This window comes from Schistocerca cancellata, chromosome 2 (genome assembly GCF_023864275.1).
Source record: "Schistocerca cancellata isolate TAMUIC-IGC-003103 chromosome 2, iqSchCanc2.1, whole genome shotgun sequence".
Taxonomy (NCBI): Eukaryota; Metazoa; Arthropoda; class Insecta; order Orthoptera; family Acrididae; genus Schistocerca; species Schistocerca cancellata.
The window spans coordinates 848,538,680-848,559,689 of NC_064627.1; the positions used below are offsets into that span (position 1 = coordinate 848,538,680).

Sequence of the window (21,010 nt, forward strand, 5' to 3'; positions counted from 1 at the left end):
CCCAAAATTCCGCAATTCTGTGTATTCAATGCAACCTCTGCTATAAAACGTGTCTAGTTACTCCATAGAATATTGTCCATTCGCATTTCATCAACTTCGATCCGCGCTAGAAATCGAAGAACAAATTCAGAACATTGCTGCCGATCATGACGTTTCTGTTGCTGCACCTTCTGGATCTTGTACGAGTACCATTGTAAAACAGGCCGCAAATCTTTCCGTCTTTTTGACCAGGATATGGAAAATTCTTGTGGCACTGCCCGAGAACTAACACTATCTGAGGCACATACTGCATAGCCAGAGACAGTACAGCAACCTCTTCAGTATCTTCCACCGGGATAATATGCCTTCTTTTTCTCACCCCTGTTTTCGAATATCATTTTCTTGAAACCACCGGGCCTCTCCTTAGACGTTTCAGTCGGCGATACTCTCTCAATACAGAACTGTACTTAACTGCTGCCGTTCACACAAAACAGTTTCACTAACAGCACACGGTCCCTCTTTTCGGTAATCACACTGTCCACTCACGTCATGGCTTGTCGAATGAGAGCGTTGCCGTCAACAAGCAGGGTACAGTGCTACATTTGGTGGCCAAATTTGGAAATAATGTTTTACAGTGTAAATCGGTTCCGCATGAATGTATCAGCGTATCTACCGAATTCCTCTGCCGTACCATAATTACAGCTCACACTGGACCATCGTGACTGGCTGTACAACCGAACAGCACGACAATGACCTTTTAAATGCTTCAAATCTGATGTTTATTTTGCACGTGCGCGGTGTTTCGTACAATTCTGATAGCGGCGGAGTTGTAGTGAACGATCAAAATGGCGCCTACACAAGACACTCACTCATTACAGGCAACGCGCTGTAATTGAATTATTGGTTGAAGAAAAAGGAACCGTGGTGAACGTTGATAAACGTTTGTTTTCAGTGTGAGGTGCTGATGCAACTGAATGGAGTACTGTGGGGGGATAATGGGTCACGAGAGATGAACAGTCACGAAGTCACGAAAAACAGAAACTGAGTTCCTTTATCGGCCAGGTTCGGAACGCCCTGTCACAGGCACTGCTGCTAAGGTGAGTCTCGCAAGCGTGCAGGCAGGTTCATCACTGCTCGACGGTTGGCTCTACACCTATGGGTGAGCATTGGAAATGTGTGTGCCGGTGCGCGCACTATGACTGAGTCTTGGATATTCAAAGTTGCGTTGGAGGAGGCTTCCATGAAACCTCAGAAAAAACCACAAGATTAAATAAAAATAGTTTCATCTGAACTGTTGGAGCAGTGTGAGGCCGATGGAGAGACCTTTCCGTCACGGATCATTACTGGTGATGAAACCTCGGTACATCACTAAACAGGAAACAAAAAGACAGTCACCTGAGTGACAACACTCGCAACCATCAAAAAAGAGAAAAATTCGACGCAGCTTCTCCCTCATGGTAAAGTCATGATGATACTCTTTTGGGATATGATGGTGTCATTCCCGTGTTGATTAGGTGTCGACAATTAATTACACTCCTGGAAATGGAAAAAAGAACACATTGACACCGGTGTGTCAGACCCACCATACTTGCTCCGGACACTGCGAGAGGGCTGTACAAGCAATGATCACACGCACGGCACAGCGGACACACCAGGAACCGCGGTGTTGGCCGTCGAATGGCGCTAGCTGCGCAGCATTTGTGCACCGCCGCCGTCAGTGTCAGACAGTTTGCCGTGGCATACGGAGCTCCATCGCAGTCTTTAACACTGGTAGCATGCCGCGACAGCGTGGACGTGAACCGTATGTGCAGTTGACGGACTTTGAGCGAGGGCGTATAGTGGGCATGCGGGAGGCCGGGTGGACGTACCGCCGAATTGCTCAACACGTGGGGCGTGAGGTCTCCACAGTACATCGACGTTGTCGCCAGTGGTCGGCGGAAGGTGCACATGCCCGTCGACCTGGGACCGGACCGCAGCGACACACGGATGCACGCCAAGACCGTAGGATCCTACGCAGTGCCGTAGGGGACCGCACCGCCACTTCCCAGCAAACTAGGGACACTGTTGCTCCTGGGGTATCGGCGAGGGCCATTCGCAACCGTCTCCATGAAGCTGGGCTACGGTCCCGCACACCGTTAGGCCGTCTTCTGCTCACGCCCCAACATCGTGCAGCCCGCCTCCAGTGGTGTCGCGACAGGCGTGAATGGAGGGACGAATGGAGACGTGTCGTCTTCAGCGATGAGAGTCGCTTCTGCTTTGGTGCCAATGATGGTCGTATGCGTGTTTGGCGCCGTGCAGGTGAGCGCCACAATCAGGACTGCATACGACCGAGGCACACAGGGCCAACACCCGGCATCATGGTGTGGGGAGCGATCTCCTACACTGGCCGTACACCACTGATGATCGTCGAGGGGACACTGAATAGTGCACGGTACATCCAAACCGTCATCGAACCCATCGTTCTACCATTCCTAGACCGGCAAGGGAACTTGCTGTTCCAACAGGACAATGCACATCCGCATGTAGCCCGTGCCACCCAACGTGCTCTAGAAGGTGTAAGTCAACTACCCTGGCCAGCAAGATCTCCGGATCTGTCCCCCATTGAGCATGTTTGGGACTGGATGAAGCGTCGTCTCACGCGGTCTGCACGTCCAGCACGAACGCTGGTCCAACTGAGGCGCTAGGTGGAAATGGCATGGCAAGCCGTTCCACAGGACTACATCCAGCATCTCTACGATCGTCTCCATGGGAGAATAGCAGCCTGCATTGCTGCGAAAGGTGGATATGCACTGTACTAGTGCCGACATTGTGCATGCTCTGTTGCCTGTGTCTATGTGCCTGTGGTTCTGTCAGTGTGATCATGTGATATATCTGACCCCAGGAATGTGTCAATAAAGTTTCCCCTTCCTGGGACAATGAATTCACGGTGTTCTTATTTCAATTTCCAGGAGTGTATATATACTAAGACCCTCAGCAAACTTAGGAACTGTTCCTGACATATTCGGTCTGATAAGAATCCAAACGAAATCTTGTTTAAACATGACAATGCACAGCCACCCACAAGTATTAGTATCCAAGAACACATCGGCAAATTGGGCTGGAAATCACTGAGTCATCCAATTTATAGTACAACAGCGAAAGTCAGTTGTAAGTTCTGCAGTAACTGTTTCGCCGTTCTAAAATGAATGAGAATATTCAAAAATAAATAAAATTAGTTCTCAGTGAGTAAATAGTAACTATAGTAGGGCCCAATACAAAGCCGGTTCGCAAACATTTTCCCACATAAGCCGCTTATCATGTGGTACCCCACTGCATCCGTTCCCCTTCGTTGTTAACATCAGTTGACTTTCCTTGGGCTCTTGTTAACACCTTTAAAAATACATGTGAGTGCTACATGGGCATTCCTCCGTATCAGAAATGAATTTTTGACTCTTATTCCAAAGCTAAAATGATAAAAATGTATTTCCGTTTAAGGTAATTCCTGAGATCTTTAACAGCCTTTAATGAAAACACAAAAAAGTAGACTTACTTTATTGCTCTAGCTGCAGTAAAATGCGCTACGTGCTAAATGGAAAAATGAAAGTTCTGTTATTTTTTAGTATAATAATTCTATAATTTAGAGGTTATTTCACTTTCCATTGGAGAAAAGGCGACAAAAGTATAAAAAATATTTTCCAATTTTATAGTTACCTGTTGAACATCAGACACTATTTAGCTGTGTAAGTGGTATGTTACACATGGAGGAAGTTTACCAATAAGTATGTAACGATTCCCTTATCAGTAGGTCTTTTATTTGCTTCGAGAGCATTTGTTCTGACAACGGTTGGACCTACTTGAAACCTGAGGGCTTCTAGTTGTGTTACGGGGGGAATCCACACTAAGTAGGGGCTATATTACAAAAGTGTATTCACTGCACGAAAAGGATTTTTTGGTGATCATGAAGAGCCCCTGACTAACTCTGATTAAACAGAAGAGGTTGAATGTAATAGCTTACTATCTGAAATTCACAGAAGTCAAGAAATAATTCACCTTCTCGCAATAAATGAAATACAGTTCGTAAAACTAAACATTTTCCGATCATCATGGGTAAATTCATTAGAATTTATTAAATTTCAAAACATTTTCCACGAAAGTATTTCAAAATTTATGAACATGGTCAAAATTTGTATGTATGCCACTGAAAAAGGGAATTTAAATTTTTGAGATACGAAGGAGAAACATTCTGATACTGAAATGGTGTGACGATGACACAGATTGCAGCTTGCAATGTACTGAACTAGTATTATAGTAATTTATTTCTTATTAAGGTAAACCTTAGGTGAAATGAGAGCATTATCAGGTGGGCCGTTAATGTAAAAGTAAACGCTATATAGGATAATAAGTCAGTGGGTACTCGTAGTCACACACTCGCAAACGGCTCGCTTTCGACCCATGTTTGCTGTCACGCTTTAGCTTGTATTACCGTATACCTTCACCCGTACCAGTTATCGACACAAATTTTGAGAAGACTTGTATATAAATTTCGGCCTGGCGCTCCTCTCAGCTTGGGGCCGATACAACCGCTTGTGCCTCTTGGGCCTTAAACAGGGTCTGCCTATAGTCAATAAAATGCATTTAACACTTAAAGTTGGAAGGGCAGCTTTCGCGGACACCGTACTTTTACATTCCCATCTGCTTAGACACGTACGCCGCGTTGAACTGTTGGGAGTGTCCAGACATACGCGTGAAGTACGCGCAGTAAGTATAATACGAGGGCAGTTCAATAAGTAATGCAACACATTTTTTTTCTCGGCCAATTTTGGTTGAAAAAACCGGAAATTTCTTGTGGAATATTTTCAAACATTCCCGCTTCGTCTCGTATAGTTTCATTGACTTCCGACAGGTGGCAGCGCTGTACGGAGCTGTTAAAATGGCGTCTGTAACGGATGTGCGTTGCAAACAACGGGCAGTGATCGAGTTTCTTTTGGCGGAAAACCAGGGCATCTCAGATATTCATAGGCGCTTGCAGAATGTCTACGGTGATCTGGCAGTGGTCAAAAGCACGGTGAGTCGTTGGGCAAAGCGTGTGTCATCATCGCCGCAAGGTCAAGCAAGACTGTCTGATCTCCCGCGTGCGGGCCGGTCGTGCACAGCTGTGACTCCTGCAATGGCGGAGCGTGCGAACACACTCGTTCGAGATGATCGACGGATCACCATCAAACAACTCAGTGCTCAACTTGACATCTCTGTTGGTAGTGCTGTCACAATTGTTCACCAGTTGGGATATTCAAAGGTTTGTTCCCGCTGGGTCCCTCGTTGTCTAACCGAACACAATAAAGAGCAAAGGAGAACCGTCTGTGCGGAATTGCTTGCTCGTCATGTGGCTGAGGGTGACAATTTTTGTCAAAGATTGTTACAGGCGATGAAACATGGGTTCATCACTTCGAACCTGAAACAAAACGGCAATCAATGGAGTGGCGCCACACCCACTCCCCTACCAAGAAAAAGTTTAAAGCCATACCCTCAGCCGGTAAAGTCATGGTTACAGTCTTCTGGGACGCAGAAGGGGTTATTCTGTTCGATGTCCTTCCCCATGGTCAAACGATCAACTCTGAAGTGTATTGTGCTACTCTTCAGAAATTGAAGAAACGACTTCAGCGTGTTCGTAGGCACAAAAATCTGAACGAACTTCTCTTTCTTCATGACAACGCAAGACCTCACACAAGTCTTCGCACCCGAGAGGAGCTTACAAAACTTCAGTGGACTGTTCTTCCTCATGCACCCTACAGCCCCGATCTCGCACCGTCGGATTTCCATATGTTTGGCCCAATGAAGGACGCAATCCGTGGCAGGCACTACGCGGATGATGAAGAAGTTATTGATGCAGTACGACGTTGGCTCCGACATCGACCAGTGGAATGGTACCGTGCAGGCATACAGGCCCTCATTTCAAGGTGGCGTAAGCCCGTAGCATTGAATGGAGATTACGTTGAAAAATAGTGTTGTGTAGCTAAAAGATTGGGGAATAACCTGGTGTATTTCAATGCTGAATAAAACAACCCCTGTTTCAGAAAAAAAAAATGTGTTGCATTACTTATTGAACTGCCCTCGTATATATGGTGTCTGTTGTTTCGAACACGTCCAAAAGAAAAGACGCCACGTATACATAAATAAGGCGATGATGGCCAATGATCTCTTCAGAGCAGATGCACACCAAGTTCCCCTTGCAAGAATCGGGGAGATGCCGCGAGTAATGGTGTAAGAAGAAAATTTGCTTCTGACGGGAAGCGTGCTAGGGTAGCCCGAGCGATAGTGGCGACCACTGCGTCGGGATGATGTAGTGGTCTGCGTGTCCGCCTGGTGAGCAGGAGACTCGGGTTCGAATCCCGGACCGGAACAAGTTTTCAACTTGCCCCTTTCATTTAAATTCGTGCCGACTGGTGGCTAACGTCTTTCATTCCTTTTTGTCTGAACTGTGGAAGTGCGGCCACTCACCGGTAGGTCCAGCAGCGACTCCAGCGTGTGGAGCGCGGCGCCGCGGCGCAGCTTGCAGATCTCCACGAACTCCTCGTCCTCGGCGCACTTTTCACGCAGCAGCCTGCAAACACACCGTTACACTTAGTCAAGACAGGGCTAAGGAGCGAGATGGAAGCACTTGTGTCTAAATTAAATCACTACTGCCACAGAGTTTGGATAAAGAAGTCGAAACACAGCCGGAAATGCATGCTTGAATAAACAGTGACGGCAGAAAAACCCTAACACCAAAAAATGATCAATGTAAATGAAATTTGGGGAATACATTTGTCTATGTAACATATTTAAGTGATTAACATTACAAGATCACAGGTTAATGAAAGAGCGAGATAAGCAACTGCAAGTGTGTAATGCTGGTACATTAATAATGGGTGTAACTGTCATACTGTTGAATGCAAGCATTCAAACGTGCTTGCATTGTGTTGTAGAGGTACCGGATGTCAGTTTGTGGGATAGAGTTCCACGCCTGTTGCACTTCGTCAGTCAATACAGGGATGGTTACTTCTGGGTGCGGATGACGCTGGAGTGGTCGTCCGATGATGTCCGGTAGGTCTCGATTGCAGAAGGATGTGGTGATACAACAGGCGAAGGCAACCTGTCAATACTCAACCCAGCATGTTGAGGTACAACAGCGGTACGCGGACGAGCGTTAACCTGTTGGACAACAGCGTTATCCTGTTGGAAAACACCCCTTGAAATGCTATTAATGTGTGGGAGCAGAAGTATAAGCACTATATCAACCCACAATGTAAATGGAATGATCGTATGGCATTGTTGACCGGTAGGCCCCATTCGGGGGGAGTTCGGCCACCATATTGCAAGTCCTTTTTAGTTGACGCCACTTGCGAGTCAATGATGATGAAATGGTGATGAAGAACAAACCCACAAATCTGCAGTCATGTGCGTGGGATAACTACTAGAGTGCTTTTGCTGTCATACGAAATCGCATCCCAGGCCGTAAGTCCAAGTGTACGTCCAGTGTGTCTAGCACGCACGACGGTTGGTTGCTGGCCCTCAACTGGCCTCATTGTAAACAACACGCAGCCAACACTGGCATCGAGGCAGAATTAGCTTCCATCAGAACCCACAACGTTTCTCTACCCTGCCGTCCAGTGAGCTCGCGCTTGGCCACTTAAGCCGCAAGTGACAGTGGTTTGGGGTCAGTGGAATGCTCGCTACAGGACCTCTGGCTTGCAGATGTCCTTGATGTGACCGATTTGTAACAGTTAGTTGTGTCACTGTGATGCCATACGCTGCTCAAATTACAACTGCAGATGCAGTACAATCTGCCAGAGCCATAAGCCGAACACAATGGTCTTCCCTATCGCTAGTGCCACATGGCCGTCTGTACTCCGGTCTTCTTGCGGTCGTACAGTCTCGCGACCACCGCTGCCACATATCATGTACAGCGGCTACTTCCCTCCGAAGTCTTTGTGCAATATTGTGAAAGGGCCACCCAGCTTCTCTTAGCCCTTTAACACAACATCCTTCAAACTCAATGAGGTACTAATAATGACGTCTGTGTCACCTTAAAGGCATTCTTGACTAATGTCAGCTCACCACGCCCAGTCTGAAAGGTAACTAATGCCGCGACCGTTATAGCCTGTACATAAAGTGCCGTAGTGGCACTACTAGCACCACTCTTATGCGACTGGCGTGCAATTTCGACACCATGTTTCACGTGTAGAAACGCACGTACCGACTTTCGTTTATGTCACGCAACTCCTCCCTGATGCTGCGACCTTTTTTTCTGTCCGTGTAAATTCAGATGTCAGCCAAGTTTGCAGGTTGCACTATTGAACTTGACCACGAACTGCACCTGTGCACTGTCCTCAATACTTTTTGCTAGTGTTGGTCGTGGTCACAACAGTGTTCTGTGCAGTTGTGAAGTGAATTCGAATGTGGGACAACTGTTGCCGTTCGTATGGTGGGTGCTGCCGTAACCAAAGCATGGTGAATGGACCTCGAGGAGAGATGGACTCCATGTCAGACAGAAGGAACCGCAGTCATAAGGCCCTGACCTGGGCCGCCGATGCGGGAGATGAACCGCCGTGGTCGGGAAAAGGAGACAGTAATTCGGATGCGCAGGAGAACTACGAACGTGTGCTACGTAACTGGCGAGCAGTTGTGCATGTCGGATCCGCAATGCAGGGACTCTGGCCTCCAACAGGACACTGATCACCGGACTCGTTCTTAAAGCTCCCATCGCAAGGTGAACGCCACAGTGGTGCACTGGGTCGAGTAAACGCAACGCTGCGTCGCCACCGAACCGTAAACCAGACTCCCACAGTCAAGGCGGGATTGAACAAGGACTCTGTACAGCTGCAGCAGTGTAGAGCGATCTGCACCATAGTTGGTGTTGCTCAGGCAGCGGAGGGCATTTAGGTGCTGCCAGCACTTCCGCTTAAGCTGACGAAGGTGAAGTAGCCAAGTCAATCAGGCGTCGAAAACCAGTCCTAAGAATCGATATGTCTCCACTACAGTGAGTGGATCGTCATGAAGGTAAAGTTCTGGTTCTGGAAGAACGTTGCGACGCCGACAGAAATGCGTGACACATGATTTCGCGGCTGAAAACTGTAAGCCGTGGGCTAGAGCCCACGAATGCACCTTGTGAATGGCTCCCTGTAGGCGCCGCTCAGCAACACCAGTACTGGAGGAGCAGCACGAAACGCAGAAGTCATCCGCATACAGAGAAGGTGAGACCCACACCCTTACAGCTGTAACCAGACTGTTAATAGCCACTAAAAACAGACACTCAATACGGAGTCCTGAGGAACGCCATTCTCCTGAATACGGGGAACTATGGGAGGCACCGACTTGGACACGGAAAGTACGGAGCGACAGGAAGTTGGATCAAAATCGGGAGCGGGCCCTGGAGACCCTACTCACACAGTGTGGCAAGGTTATGATATCGTCAGGTCGTGTCATATGCTTTACGTAAGTCATAAAAGACGGAAACCAGATGTTGGTGTCTAGAAAAGGCTGTTCGGATACTAACAGTAGTATTCAATGAACTGTGGATGAAGCCTGACCAACAGGCATTACATGCATTGATTAAAAATGATAGTGCATTGAGAATGGCTACTTTCTAGCTGAAATCTAGATCTGCCAATAAAATTTAAAAAGGAGGACTGATAGCTGAAATCTATTATTTACAAGTCAATATAACAGTCGATTTTCTCTGCCTCTTGATGACTGGGTGTTGTGTGACGTCCTTAGGTTAGTTAGGTTTAAGTAGTTCTAAGTTATAGGGGACTGATGACCATAGATGTTAAGTCCCATAGTGCTCAGAGCCATTTGAACCAATATAACAGTCGCTGAGTCAACAGCCTTCTGAATGGAAGGTAACCTGATGACCTTTTACTTGTTGAAGAAAAATGCATACATCAGGACACCCCGCATCTACCCGAGCAATAAACTGCATTGACATGATGGTGGTATTTAGGAGCGACAAAGGAGAAATAATAGGTAGCGCTTTATTACTTTACTATCAACTGTACCTTCTCCAAATTCAAAAACTTTGCTTATCACCAACACGTAACAAGCAGCAACTGTAGTAGTATTAAAAAATCGAAAAGACAAATCAAACTGCGGTGGTGATTAACGTAGCACGACTGGTGCTAACCTTGGGTTGCTATCAAACGATAAGCATTACCAGTCCAGAGTCGTATGCAGTCTAGTGAGATTATTTGCTTCTATCTGCGTTCAGGTGGCTAACCTGACATCAGATAGTCACCGAAGGTCGAAACTGGACGCGCCACATTAAACACCATTACATCGGGAACTGTCATGATTCTGTCTTATAATCTGACATTTTCAGACAAGTCGGAAACCGAAGAAAGTGGTGTATATTTATATGAACCTCTAAGGCCAATGTCGCCCGAACTGACAGTGTTATACACAGGATGTTTCAGGAGGTTCACTTGTTGACGTCTTATCACAGGTAATGTCGCTGCCTTATGAAACGGAGTCTGTTATTTAGTACCCTCTCGGGAATAAGGGGGTGGATTCTGAATATGGGATTCCTCCCTCCACCCACCATCCACACGTCGCGAAATGCCAGTACAGACTACGGATACATTTAATTAGTCGTGTTAATTGTAGTTGAGCTCCTCGGTTGTGGGTTTAATTACTTTGAGAAACATAGCAACCAAACACACTTAGTGCGCATGTTCATTTTATGCCATGGCGCGTTCTGGTGTTCACTGAAGTAATGCATTTATATCTTCGTCAGTGTAACTGCATTTTGAATGTACGATCCCCAAGATCACCAAGCTGACCTGAACTAAGAAATAATTTATTGAGTTGCCAAGTTTGCTGAGTTGTCTGTTGACGTTTGATTAATATTTAAGTGCACTTTTGTTTCTCAATTTGCAGTTTCAGTGTGCATTTATGGGCCGACACTCTAGGCTGCCCGCAACACAATGCAGCTCGCAAACGTCTCAACTTTTTAAAACTGCGATTCGGAATCCCTTATAACCGTAAAGAGCGTAGACGAGATTATGTTTTATTCGAATAATTTTAAATCAACATTCACTTCTCAAACTTTGGTCTCCTTCGCGTCAAATTCCTAAAGCTACCCGCTCGGACAGGTGACACATTGGTTGGTAAAACCAGCAAGATTTAAAAGAAATGGTTAATGGAACTTCAGCAGTTTGAAAGTAGTTCGATTTCGTGAAAAGTCAGTTTGTTCCATACCTCATTTCATTCGAACCAGCGACCATAAACGTCAACCGTGTTTCCTAAGAACGAGATCCCTCGAAGACATACCTGCTACTAATGGTCACAAAACCCGGTGGAGATAAGTCATTTCCAGAATGGAAGTTGATAAGAGGCAGGATTCGAAACTGAACGTTAGAAGAATGGCTCAACATTTTGTCTCGGTTCCGTACTGAAAGCGCTATTTTAAACATAAGTAAGTTATGAAGAGGTTATAACTGGCTTAATTACTATAAAATATAAGCATAAACCAATTAGCTAATGAAATTACTCAGACTTTCATTTTAAGGTTCTCTAGGCTAGTCTATCGTTTCCTCCGTTACTAAATTTATTCCTTGAGGCCACAATATGTCTCGTATCAATCGATCCGTTTATTAAGTTAGGTTCTTATACACTCCAAGGATTTCCCCAATCGATTCATCTGTTCATCTGTTGACGGGAAAAAGAGCGCGGGGCCACTAGCTTGGCCGTTCACAATTTGAATTAGTGGCTTACATTAAATGAATAACGAAAAAAAACATTACATAGAAAGTTACATGGAAAACTTAAAAGTGCATTATGTGTGGTAAAGGAACATGTTGAACAGGGCACTACAGAACTGTAGCAAAACTGAGTGGAAGATGCGACATGAAATTTATGTTTTTAATTTAGTGGGGATATATATATATGAGACGATGTGGAACAACACGCCACAGACATCAATTAAAATAGGATGGCGCATGTGTATGTTGTTCTATTTTCAGTACGACAGATGGGTGTATAAGAGCCGAAACCTGTAGTGTGTTAAATAAACGAACCTTACAACTGTAGCGGTATTTTCAACCTCTGGTATGATGCTCAGACAGGACTGTTTGTAGTTTCATTAACGATTAGCATGCATGCATCCCCTCACTAGGATACTTCCTACGGCACCTGCATTCTACTTTCTCGTAGCACATAAATGTGCTATTTTTTCTACGCCCCTCAGCATACATGTAACAGGGGGTGAATGTGGGCGAGGAATGGTCCTCTTGAGGAAAAGTATCACCCTCCCCAAACCCAAATATCAAAAAATTGTTTTAGAGTCTCCCTCTGGAGAAAACACACCTCCCCACAGAAAAACTTTTTTAGCTCTTACACGTATGCTCTTCAGCCAAATGATATATCTTGTTTGTTATGGCTAGCGGACGTTCTGGATTTTGGGCACAGGATCAGGGATCCTAGCCTATAAATTGCAAGACGCAGATGTGTCAACACCTGGTAGCCGAAAGAGCTCACTGCGCTGGGAATTTAGGGTTGATCAGCAAAAAATAAAAAAAAAACGGTAATATGTAGAGATGTTATGATTTAAACGTCTTCGAAGCTGCCACATAAGACGAAAAACTAACTTTGCCAGAACACGTTCGCCTTTCTTTGTCGTATCATAGGAGCATTTTTAGTTCTGATTCCCAACTTTTATTCCATAATAACTTTGACATTAGACCGTCACAGCTTGGCAAACCGATGTAGATTACTCGGGCTACGACAGATCGGCTATGGGTTTTTATTTATTGTCTTTCGAACCGTGTTGCATATATTGTGGCACCGCATAAGCCAGTCACAGAACAACAGGACGAACATTATTTACATGTATTAGTGTCACTTCTCAAGAAATTTGAAACGGTTCGCACAAGTTTGAAACACAGAATTGGCCCCCATAAAAAACTAAAAAATCTTATTTTGCACGTAAAATCCCAATGAAGCTAGATTTTTCGAGAGAAAGTTTTCAGTTCTGTTGTAAGGCTGCTGTTTTTATTCATCTGATTCACTTTAAAGCGTTTCTGCGCATTCAGTTCACGTAAGAACGAATTTTACGTGCTACGTTTAGCAAAGTTTGAAACGACTCTTACAAGTTTAAAGTAAAAAAGTGATGCACTTCAAAAACCACCCAGAAAGATGTGTTTTTGAAAGTTTTGCACGGAATATCCGAACTGTGCACATACTAATGTTGCCGTGAGCTGAGCATTAACTTCAGCCCAATTAAAATCTTTTGCAAATGGAATAAATCGATTCGCACAATTTGCCTGGGCGCAAGCTCCGGTTCGTCGTCAAATCTTGCTTAATATACTGTAACGTAGCTACAGTAATGCCGACGTTCGAATGACTGTACAAATAGCCACAGGTCCGGGCTAAACGAAAGCCTTGTTACTCCATATTCCCACCTCAAACGAGAACCAAGCTCCCCTCCCCGCACCCTCAAACCGCGATATACTTGTTACAGCGCTTCCTCGCTGTAACGTTTATGCCAGTTTAACCGAAGATGGGGGGAACAACGAAACTCGTCCTGGAATGAAACGAAGCTATAAAAAAGTATCTGGTCGCTGTACATCAAGTAATTGGGATACCGTACAGATATGCTACCTCACCATGACGCATTTGCCCGGAGAGCCACTGACTAGGATTGAGTTATTACCGCGTGTTTTCAACGGCGCTTAAGGAATTACAGAGGTGAGCGCTCTCCAGAAGCGGCCACTGGGCCGAGATGCAGGCGCTGCGGTTTAATCAGCGGCCCAACTTCCGGCTGGCCCGGCAGCGCTGGAAACGTCTGGAGAAAATAAATACTAACGAGCGGGAGGGACACGGCGCGACGTGATTAATGGACGCTCCCGGGCCGCGTATTAATTTCATAACACGGTGCGCAGCCCGCGGCGGACAGTAGGGAACACAAGGGAACGGAAGGGATGCCGTTGTGTGCCCCTCGCAGCTCTCCCTGTACGAGACAAAGCGGCGTGTTACGGCCGTGGCCACCTAACCTACGAACTAATGCGTGTTCGCATTTTATTTCGAAAGAGACCATTGACACAAACACGAGAATCTATAACCATTACAAAAGGATAACTGTCAATTATAATTAATATTTTTTCTGGAGAGACTGCGTGCCCAAGTTATCTGATGTCGAAACAAAATCCTGTTTCTGATTAACAAATGATGACGAGAGCATTTCTCGTCGGCAGAAATCTAATCATCTGCATTTGTGTTTCTTAATTTCTCGCTGATGTTTATCCTTCGCCTGCTGAGTTGTCATTTGTTCCTGAACAGGTGTAGCTGAGGGTGGTCAATACCTCGAAACTGTTTCATCTCTCCAAGCGAGAGATGAACACCAATCTGGTAACACAGACCCTGCAGCAGGTTTCACAAAATTTAAATCGGGGATGGGAAAGCACCAAATGTGTTTTTTTTCGTTTCCTTCGAGGGGAGGGGAATTAGATCATCAGTCTTTGGAATAGCTCGATGCGGCCCACCATGATTTCATCTCATGGATCAATCAACCTCCCCCACCTAGAGTAGTAATATCTCGAAACGACCTTAAATATTTATTCTACACAGGGTGATCCTTATCAACATTTAAAACCCCCCGAAGTGATTCAGATGACGCTGAGACAAGCAATTTAATGTAAGACACATGGGGCCACAGATGTCGAAAAATACACCTAAAGTGGATCACAAATGTTGAACATGTGACGTCTCCAGATGACGTACTTCGCCGCACGTGTAGCGATTGCGCTTGTCGATCCTACCCTCGCCGATGGGAGTCGTGGGGAGGTGGGGGGGGGGATGTGCTACAGATTGCTACTCTGTTTTTAAACATCTTTTGTTAATGTGATCTGCTGTAAGGATAGAAGTTACAAAATTACTGAATTACTGTCTTCCCTGTAACCAAGCAACATTTTGTATTACTTTCCTTTTGCCTCTTCTTTTCTTATTTACAGACTTTATTTAGTAAAGAGCACGTAGGTCATTTACTGCTAGCGGTGCAATTCGGAACATTATTTTTTCTTCTAGTGTTGTACTGTAGATTTTTGATGTACTGTACTTTGCAATTAACGAGCGGATGCCGCAAGCCAGTAAATATAATAATAAACTTACCACACTGTAAGCACAATTCTCTAACACAGTGGAAAAAAATACTGCCTGCCGGACGCAAGACTCGAACCCTGTGTCCCAAGCTATAAAGTCGCGCAAGTGGTCCTGGAGTCAAACCGAAGTGAGGTGGGATTAATAGGTGCGACAGACCGATAGGCTGCACCACTGCACGTGCGGTAGGTACGTCATCTGGATACGTCACATGTTCAACAGTTTTCATTCACTTCTGGGGTGTTCCCGACATTTGCAACGCCATGTATCTTACATTATATTACTTGCTCATATATGTCGCTTCGTGGTTTTTTTAATCTTCCTCAGTAACAGAGGCGACATCGTTGTACACAGGGTGTAACCTCTTCTTAGTTACACAACTAGTTTTAGCATAACGAACTATTCTACGTGTAAATCCTCACGAATGGCCGTACATAGTAGGAGTTCGCCGCCATTTTCCTGCCTGTCTTAATTTGGCATAGATTCAGTAAACTTAGGGACGTGGTGTCCAGTATGAACCTACAATACATACACTCTTAAGCTCACACTAGTACCACGGCATTGATTCCCTGATGTCTGCACATTCCTGTCGTCTCGTTCTTTCTTCTTGCCAGCGTTCTTCTCCACTTGGATTCTGAGGAGAACCTCATTTCCTATATTATCAGTCCATCTAATTCCCAACGTCCCTCTGTAACGCCACCTCCCAAACGCTTCGATTCTCTTTTTTCCGGTTTTGTCACTATCCACGATTAATTTCCATACAATAATATATCCTAGGCGTGTATACTCAGAAATTTCTTGCTAAACTTAAGGCCCATGTTTGACACTAGTAGAAAGATATGTCATCTTTCCCTGCGCCATTCCGCCTTGTGCGTCATTCTGTATTTCCAAGGCAGAAGAATTCCTTCACTTCGTCTACCACGTAGCCACCAGATTTGATGTTTTGTTTGTCGGCCATTCTTCGCTTTTCCCTATCTATACACAGTGCTCAGTGAACTGTTTATTCGATTTAATGTGATCTCCACTCTTTGACGTATGATAGCAATTTCATCAGCGACTGCTGTTGCTAGTGTCCTTTCACCGTGAAATTTAATCCCACTCTCGAAATTTTCATTTCCTTCCTTTGTTACGCAGGTCTAGTCAGGAGAACTGCCTTGCCTAGTGTCCTTTTTAATGAAAGAATTTCTATCTTTGTCTTGTAGTTATTGAGTATTTCTCGTCTTCCCCTAGAGGATATAGGGAGGGGGAGGAAGGGGGGGGATGAATGGGAAAGCTGTGTGGGTTGACGACTAGGACACCATCACTTCGACTAAGCGTTATGTAGCTGCTCCTTTTTAATGATCTGGTAAAACCGACAGCTTGGAAAATGAGGAAGAAGTAGATAATCTGCAAGATTTCTGCCTAATGATGTGTAGAGGTTTACATATCCATGTTTTGTTCTCGAGTCTGGGTAATTGCTGGCCATTTACAAGTTGTTAAGTACCACTGTGGCGTAAAGTGTAGTATGAATGAACACGGTCTTTAATAGAGTGATGTAATTAGTGAGACGCTTAAAATTAGTTTATTTCAAGTGTACATATAAAAGCTTTTAACAGCGGCCTACATCTGCATCCAAGTGATTACTCTATTATTCACTATTAAGTGTTTGGCAGAGGGTTCAATAAAACACCCTCAAGCTGTCTCTCTACCGTTCCACTCTCGAACAGCGGGCGGAAAAAACGAGGACTTAAATTTTTCTGTGAGAGCCCTGATTTCTCTTATTTTATCGTAATGATCATTTCTCCCTATGTAGGTGGGTGCCAATGGAATGTTTTCGCTGTCATGAAAAAAAATTAGACTGAATTAAAATTAGATTCGTTGGCTGTCTGGAATTTTGTTATCTACCAAGTGATAAGGAAATTTTGGCCTGTATATTGAGTTCCATCTCAGGCACTGACAGTGAAAAAAAAGAAAAAAACTGAGTTGCGTGTGTGTGTGTGTGTGTGTGTGTGTGTGTGTGTGTGTGTGTGTGTGTGTGTGTGTGTGTCCTTAACTTCAGGCAATACCTTATCTTCAGACAATACCGATTAACCAAAATAATTCGAGGTAGAAAAAATACAAGTGACCTACGAGTGTACGTTGGCGAACTTCTTACACAACCTGTCGGTGTGAGGATAAGCCCGTTACGGATTCAACGTTCCGCCGTCGACAGAATCGTCAAATCTATGATGGGGTGGGACATGGGTAGAGATGGAAACGAATCACGCCATTTGCAGGAGAATCATCCCTGCATGAGCCATAAGCGCCTATTGTAGGAATGGCAGCTCCCTTTAGATGTGGATGAATCCAACGTAAACGGCTAAAATCATTTCAAAACACTGCGATGTGTGTGTTCTAGCACCCGTCAAGGCAGTTTATCGGTAAAACTCTCCATTTGTTTCCAACTAGAGGCTTTCGAATAATTAGATTAATTTTCAAGCATCCATTGTACACACATACAGAGTTCTGCACAGAAATGTTCTTCATGGAAGCAAGACAGGGTAATAGCTTTGTAAGTAGGCTGTTTATGTTTTCTTTATGTAAGTTTGCTGTTTATGTTTTCTTATTGGCAACGTTACGTAGCGCTCTCTGTATGAAAATCACTGGCTGTGCTGTGTGCAGTATGTCGCTAGTTTGCATTGTTGCCTGCCATTGTTGTCATGAACTGCTATAGCTGGATGTGAACAGCAGATAGCGTTGGGCAGTTGGAGGTGAGCCGCCAGCAGTGGTGGACGTGGGGGGAGAGATGGCGGAGTTTTGATAATCTGTAAGACTGAATGTCAATTATGAATATTAAGGTAAATACATTGTTTGTTCTCTATTAATATCTTTCATTTGCTAACTATCCCTATCAGTAGTTAGTACCTTCAGTAGTTTGAATCTTTTATTTAGCTGGCAGTAGTGGCGCTCGCTGTTTTGCAGTAGCTTGAGTAGCGAAGATTTTTGTGAGGTAAGTGATTTGTAAAAGGTATAGGTTAAAGTTAGTCAGGGCCATTGTTTTGTAGGGGTTATTGAAAGTCAGATTGCGTTGCGCTAAAAAATATTGTGTGTCAGGTTAAGCACAGGCTTGTATAATTGTTCTAAGTGGACGTTTCACATGTAAAATTGTTCAAAGGGGACGTTTCATATGTCGACCCTTAGCCTAGGATACCTCACTGGAATCTTCTGATTTTTTCTTGTAGTTTGTGTATTTAGTGTAGCTTTTGTTTATAGCTAGCGCGTAATTGTAGAGAGAATCTCCTTTGTAGTTGCAGTCTTTCATTGTTGTACTGTAAAACAGTTGTGGTATGCATGTAGATTTGCACCAAGTATTTCGCAGCTGCAATTAACTAGATATTATTTTCAGTGCTATGTTAATGTGTTCTCCTATTTTTGCTCTTCAAATTGTGTTTTTCTGTGTTATCGTGTGAAATATTGTCACAATAATGGCGTGTGAAAAACGTAACACTCGGCTCCAAAGTAAACTGAGAAACGACAGTGAAGACGAAAGCAATGTGTTAGCGCCACTGTGTAATGAGTTAACTAATGTTCAATGTAGTAATTTGGTAACTGTGCATAGGGAAATGGAGCGGACGTCAAACAATGGCGTAGACAGTCAAACAGGTAGTGAACAGGGAAGCATTATCGATCGGTCGGTCGGCAACAGCTCGCCTCAGGAATCCGAAATGATAGGACACAATATTGCAAATACTGTAGATTCAGGTTTTGCGTCCTCACCGTTTTCTCAAATAAGTCAAGACACATTTTCAGCTTGTCAAAATGTGAATGTTGCCGGCGCAAATGCACTGCCGAAAAGAGTAGAGGAACAGATTCCAGACACTAATGCATTGTTATTACAACTAATGCAACAAATGGAACAAAATCAGAGACAGATGGGACAAAATCTTCAAAAGTTAGACACAATGGAACAAAATCTTAAAAAGTTAGACACAGTGGAACAAAATCTTAAAAAGTTAGACACAGTGGAACAAAATCTTCAAAAGTTAGACACAATGGAACAAAATCTTCGGAAGTTAGACACCACACTTGAACAAACACGTGAAGATCTAACTACTGAATTACATAACATTGAATCGAAATGCCAAAAAGTCTGTAATGACGTAAAAACACAAATTTGTGAGCATTTTCAGCCTATTTTTTCGCGGCATGAAGATGCATTACAGAATCACGAAGCAGCAATAAAAGAACTGCAAACTATTGTTCATGAAAATCATGAGACCTTGCAAGCTAAAATGGACTCAGTTGCATCTACCGATTCGGTTACGCAACTTGCAAAAACTCAGGAAAACTTAAAGGACACAGTAGAAAGACACATGGGGGAAATTAGTTCATTATCAGAGAAAGTAGCCGAACTTTCGGATCAGGTCACTAACTTATCTACAAAGGTAGATGATGATCTGAATGACACAAGACCCATAGCCTTCACTGACACAGAAGAGTATGAACAAATTAGAAAATTCAAACAAAATCAAAATCAAATCAATACACAGTACAAAAGAGAAATCCGGGAAGTACAAGATCAGTTGACACAGGTAATACAAGAATTACATATTTCAGAGGATACTCGCGCTCCAACACGGGAAGAGGAACTTAGAAATACGGAAAAGCCACAAAATAATAGCACAGGGCATTTCGGTAATTATGAAAGAAATTGGCAAGGTACACCGAATTTTGAGATGGAACCGCCGAAACGACGTGACAATGACCGACATGCTACTCGCCGACACGATGATTTTGACTATAAGCTGTTCATTACTACACGTAAATTCAAAACATTTAAGAATTCTGCCAACGACATTCATCCACAAGCGTGGCTCCATCAATTCTCTCATTGTTTTCCTCCCAACTGGTCATTAGAACACAGATTAGAATTTATGTGTGGCTACTTGGAGAATGAACCAGCTGTAAGAATGCGATCGGTCATTCACGATTCCCACAGTGAAGGAGAATTTTACCATGCCTTCCTCTCAGCATATTGGTCACAAGCTACACAAGATCGCGTAAAACATAGCATCATGATGATGAAACACTTCGAACAATCTGAATTTTCCAGTCTTGTCAAATATTTTGAAGACATGTTGCACAAGAATCAGTACCTGTCAAACCCATACAGCCCCTCAGAACTCATCCGCATTTGCTTAATCAAACTGCCTGAACATTTACGACATATTATTTTGGCAGGACGTTGCAAAGACGACATTGAAGCTTTTCAGGGATTGTTACAAGAACTGGAAATTGACACAGACAGTCGCGGGATGCGAAAACAGGAAAACAATCACTACAGGTCACATCCGTCACAATTCCGTGACGACAGAAACAATAAATGGCCATGACAAACCTATTCTTACAACGTAAATCGTGACCAAAACAGACACCACCCATATGACAACCACTGGCAGAGTAATAGTTACAGGGAAAGATCACCTCTCCGCAGTAATGACTATCACAGAGACAATCAGAGAAACAGACAATATGGAAACCAAAACAATTATTATCAAGGGAGACAGAATAACTTCAGACGCAACGGTCCAGCACGCAGTTACGACTCAGGCAGAAATTCTCCACCACGTAACAGACAAGAAAGAAACTATGTAAACTACCGACATGACGACAGGCGATATGATTGTAACGACAGACCTGAACTGCATCAGAACTGGCGAGTTTTAAACAGAGCTGGGCCCTCTGGGCAAGGCGAATTTGTGGAAGTTAGGCCTCCTAATCCCAGTAACGGCGCGCGCCAACAAAGAAACAGACAATGACTCACACCGCAGGCAGCCGCGTGCGCCCGCTGGCTCAGGGAAAAATAACATTGACGCTAACCTTGAGCAAAGTTCCAGTATTCTTTACGGACGAATACCGCATGATAATTGCATTCAAGTTGAAACTCTGCGTACTGAGAAGAGCAAAA

General features: G+C 44.2%; 1 protein-coding gene across 1 annotated transcript in view; it reads right to left on the reverse strand.

Moving 5' to 3' along the window:
• LOC126159271 (uncharacterized) overlaps nt 1–21,010 on the reverse strand; it is a 538,531-nt gene that overhangs the window by 35,586 nt on the left and 481,935 nt on the right. Inside the window, exon 6 of the mRNA XM_049916503.1 lies at nt 6,454–6,556. Coding sequence (XP_049772460.1) covers nt 6,454–6,556 — 103 coding nt within the window. The remainder of the gene's footprint in view (nt 1–6,453; nt 6,557–21,010) is intronic.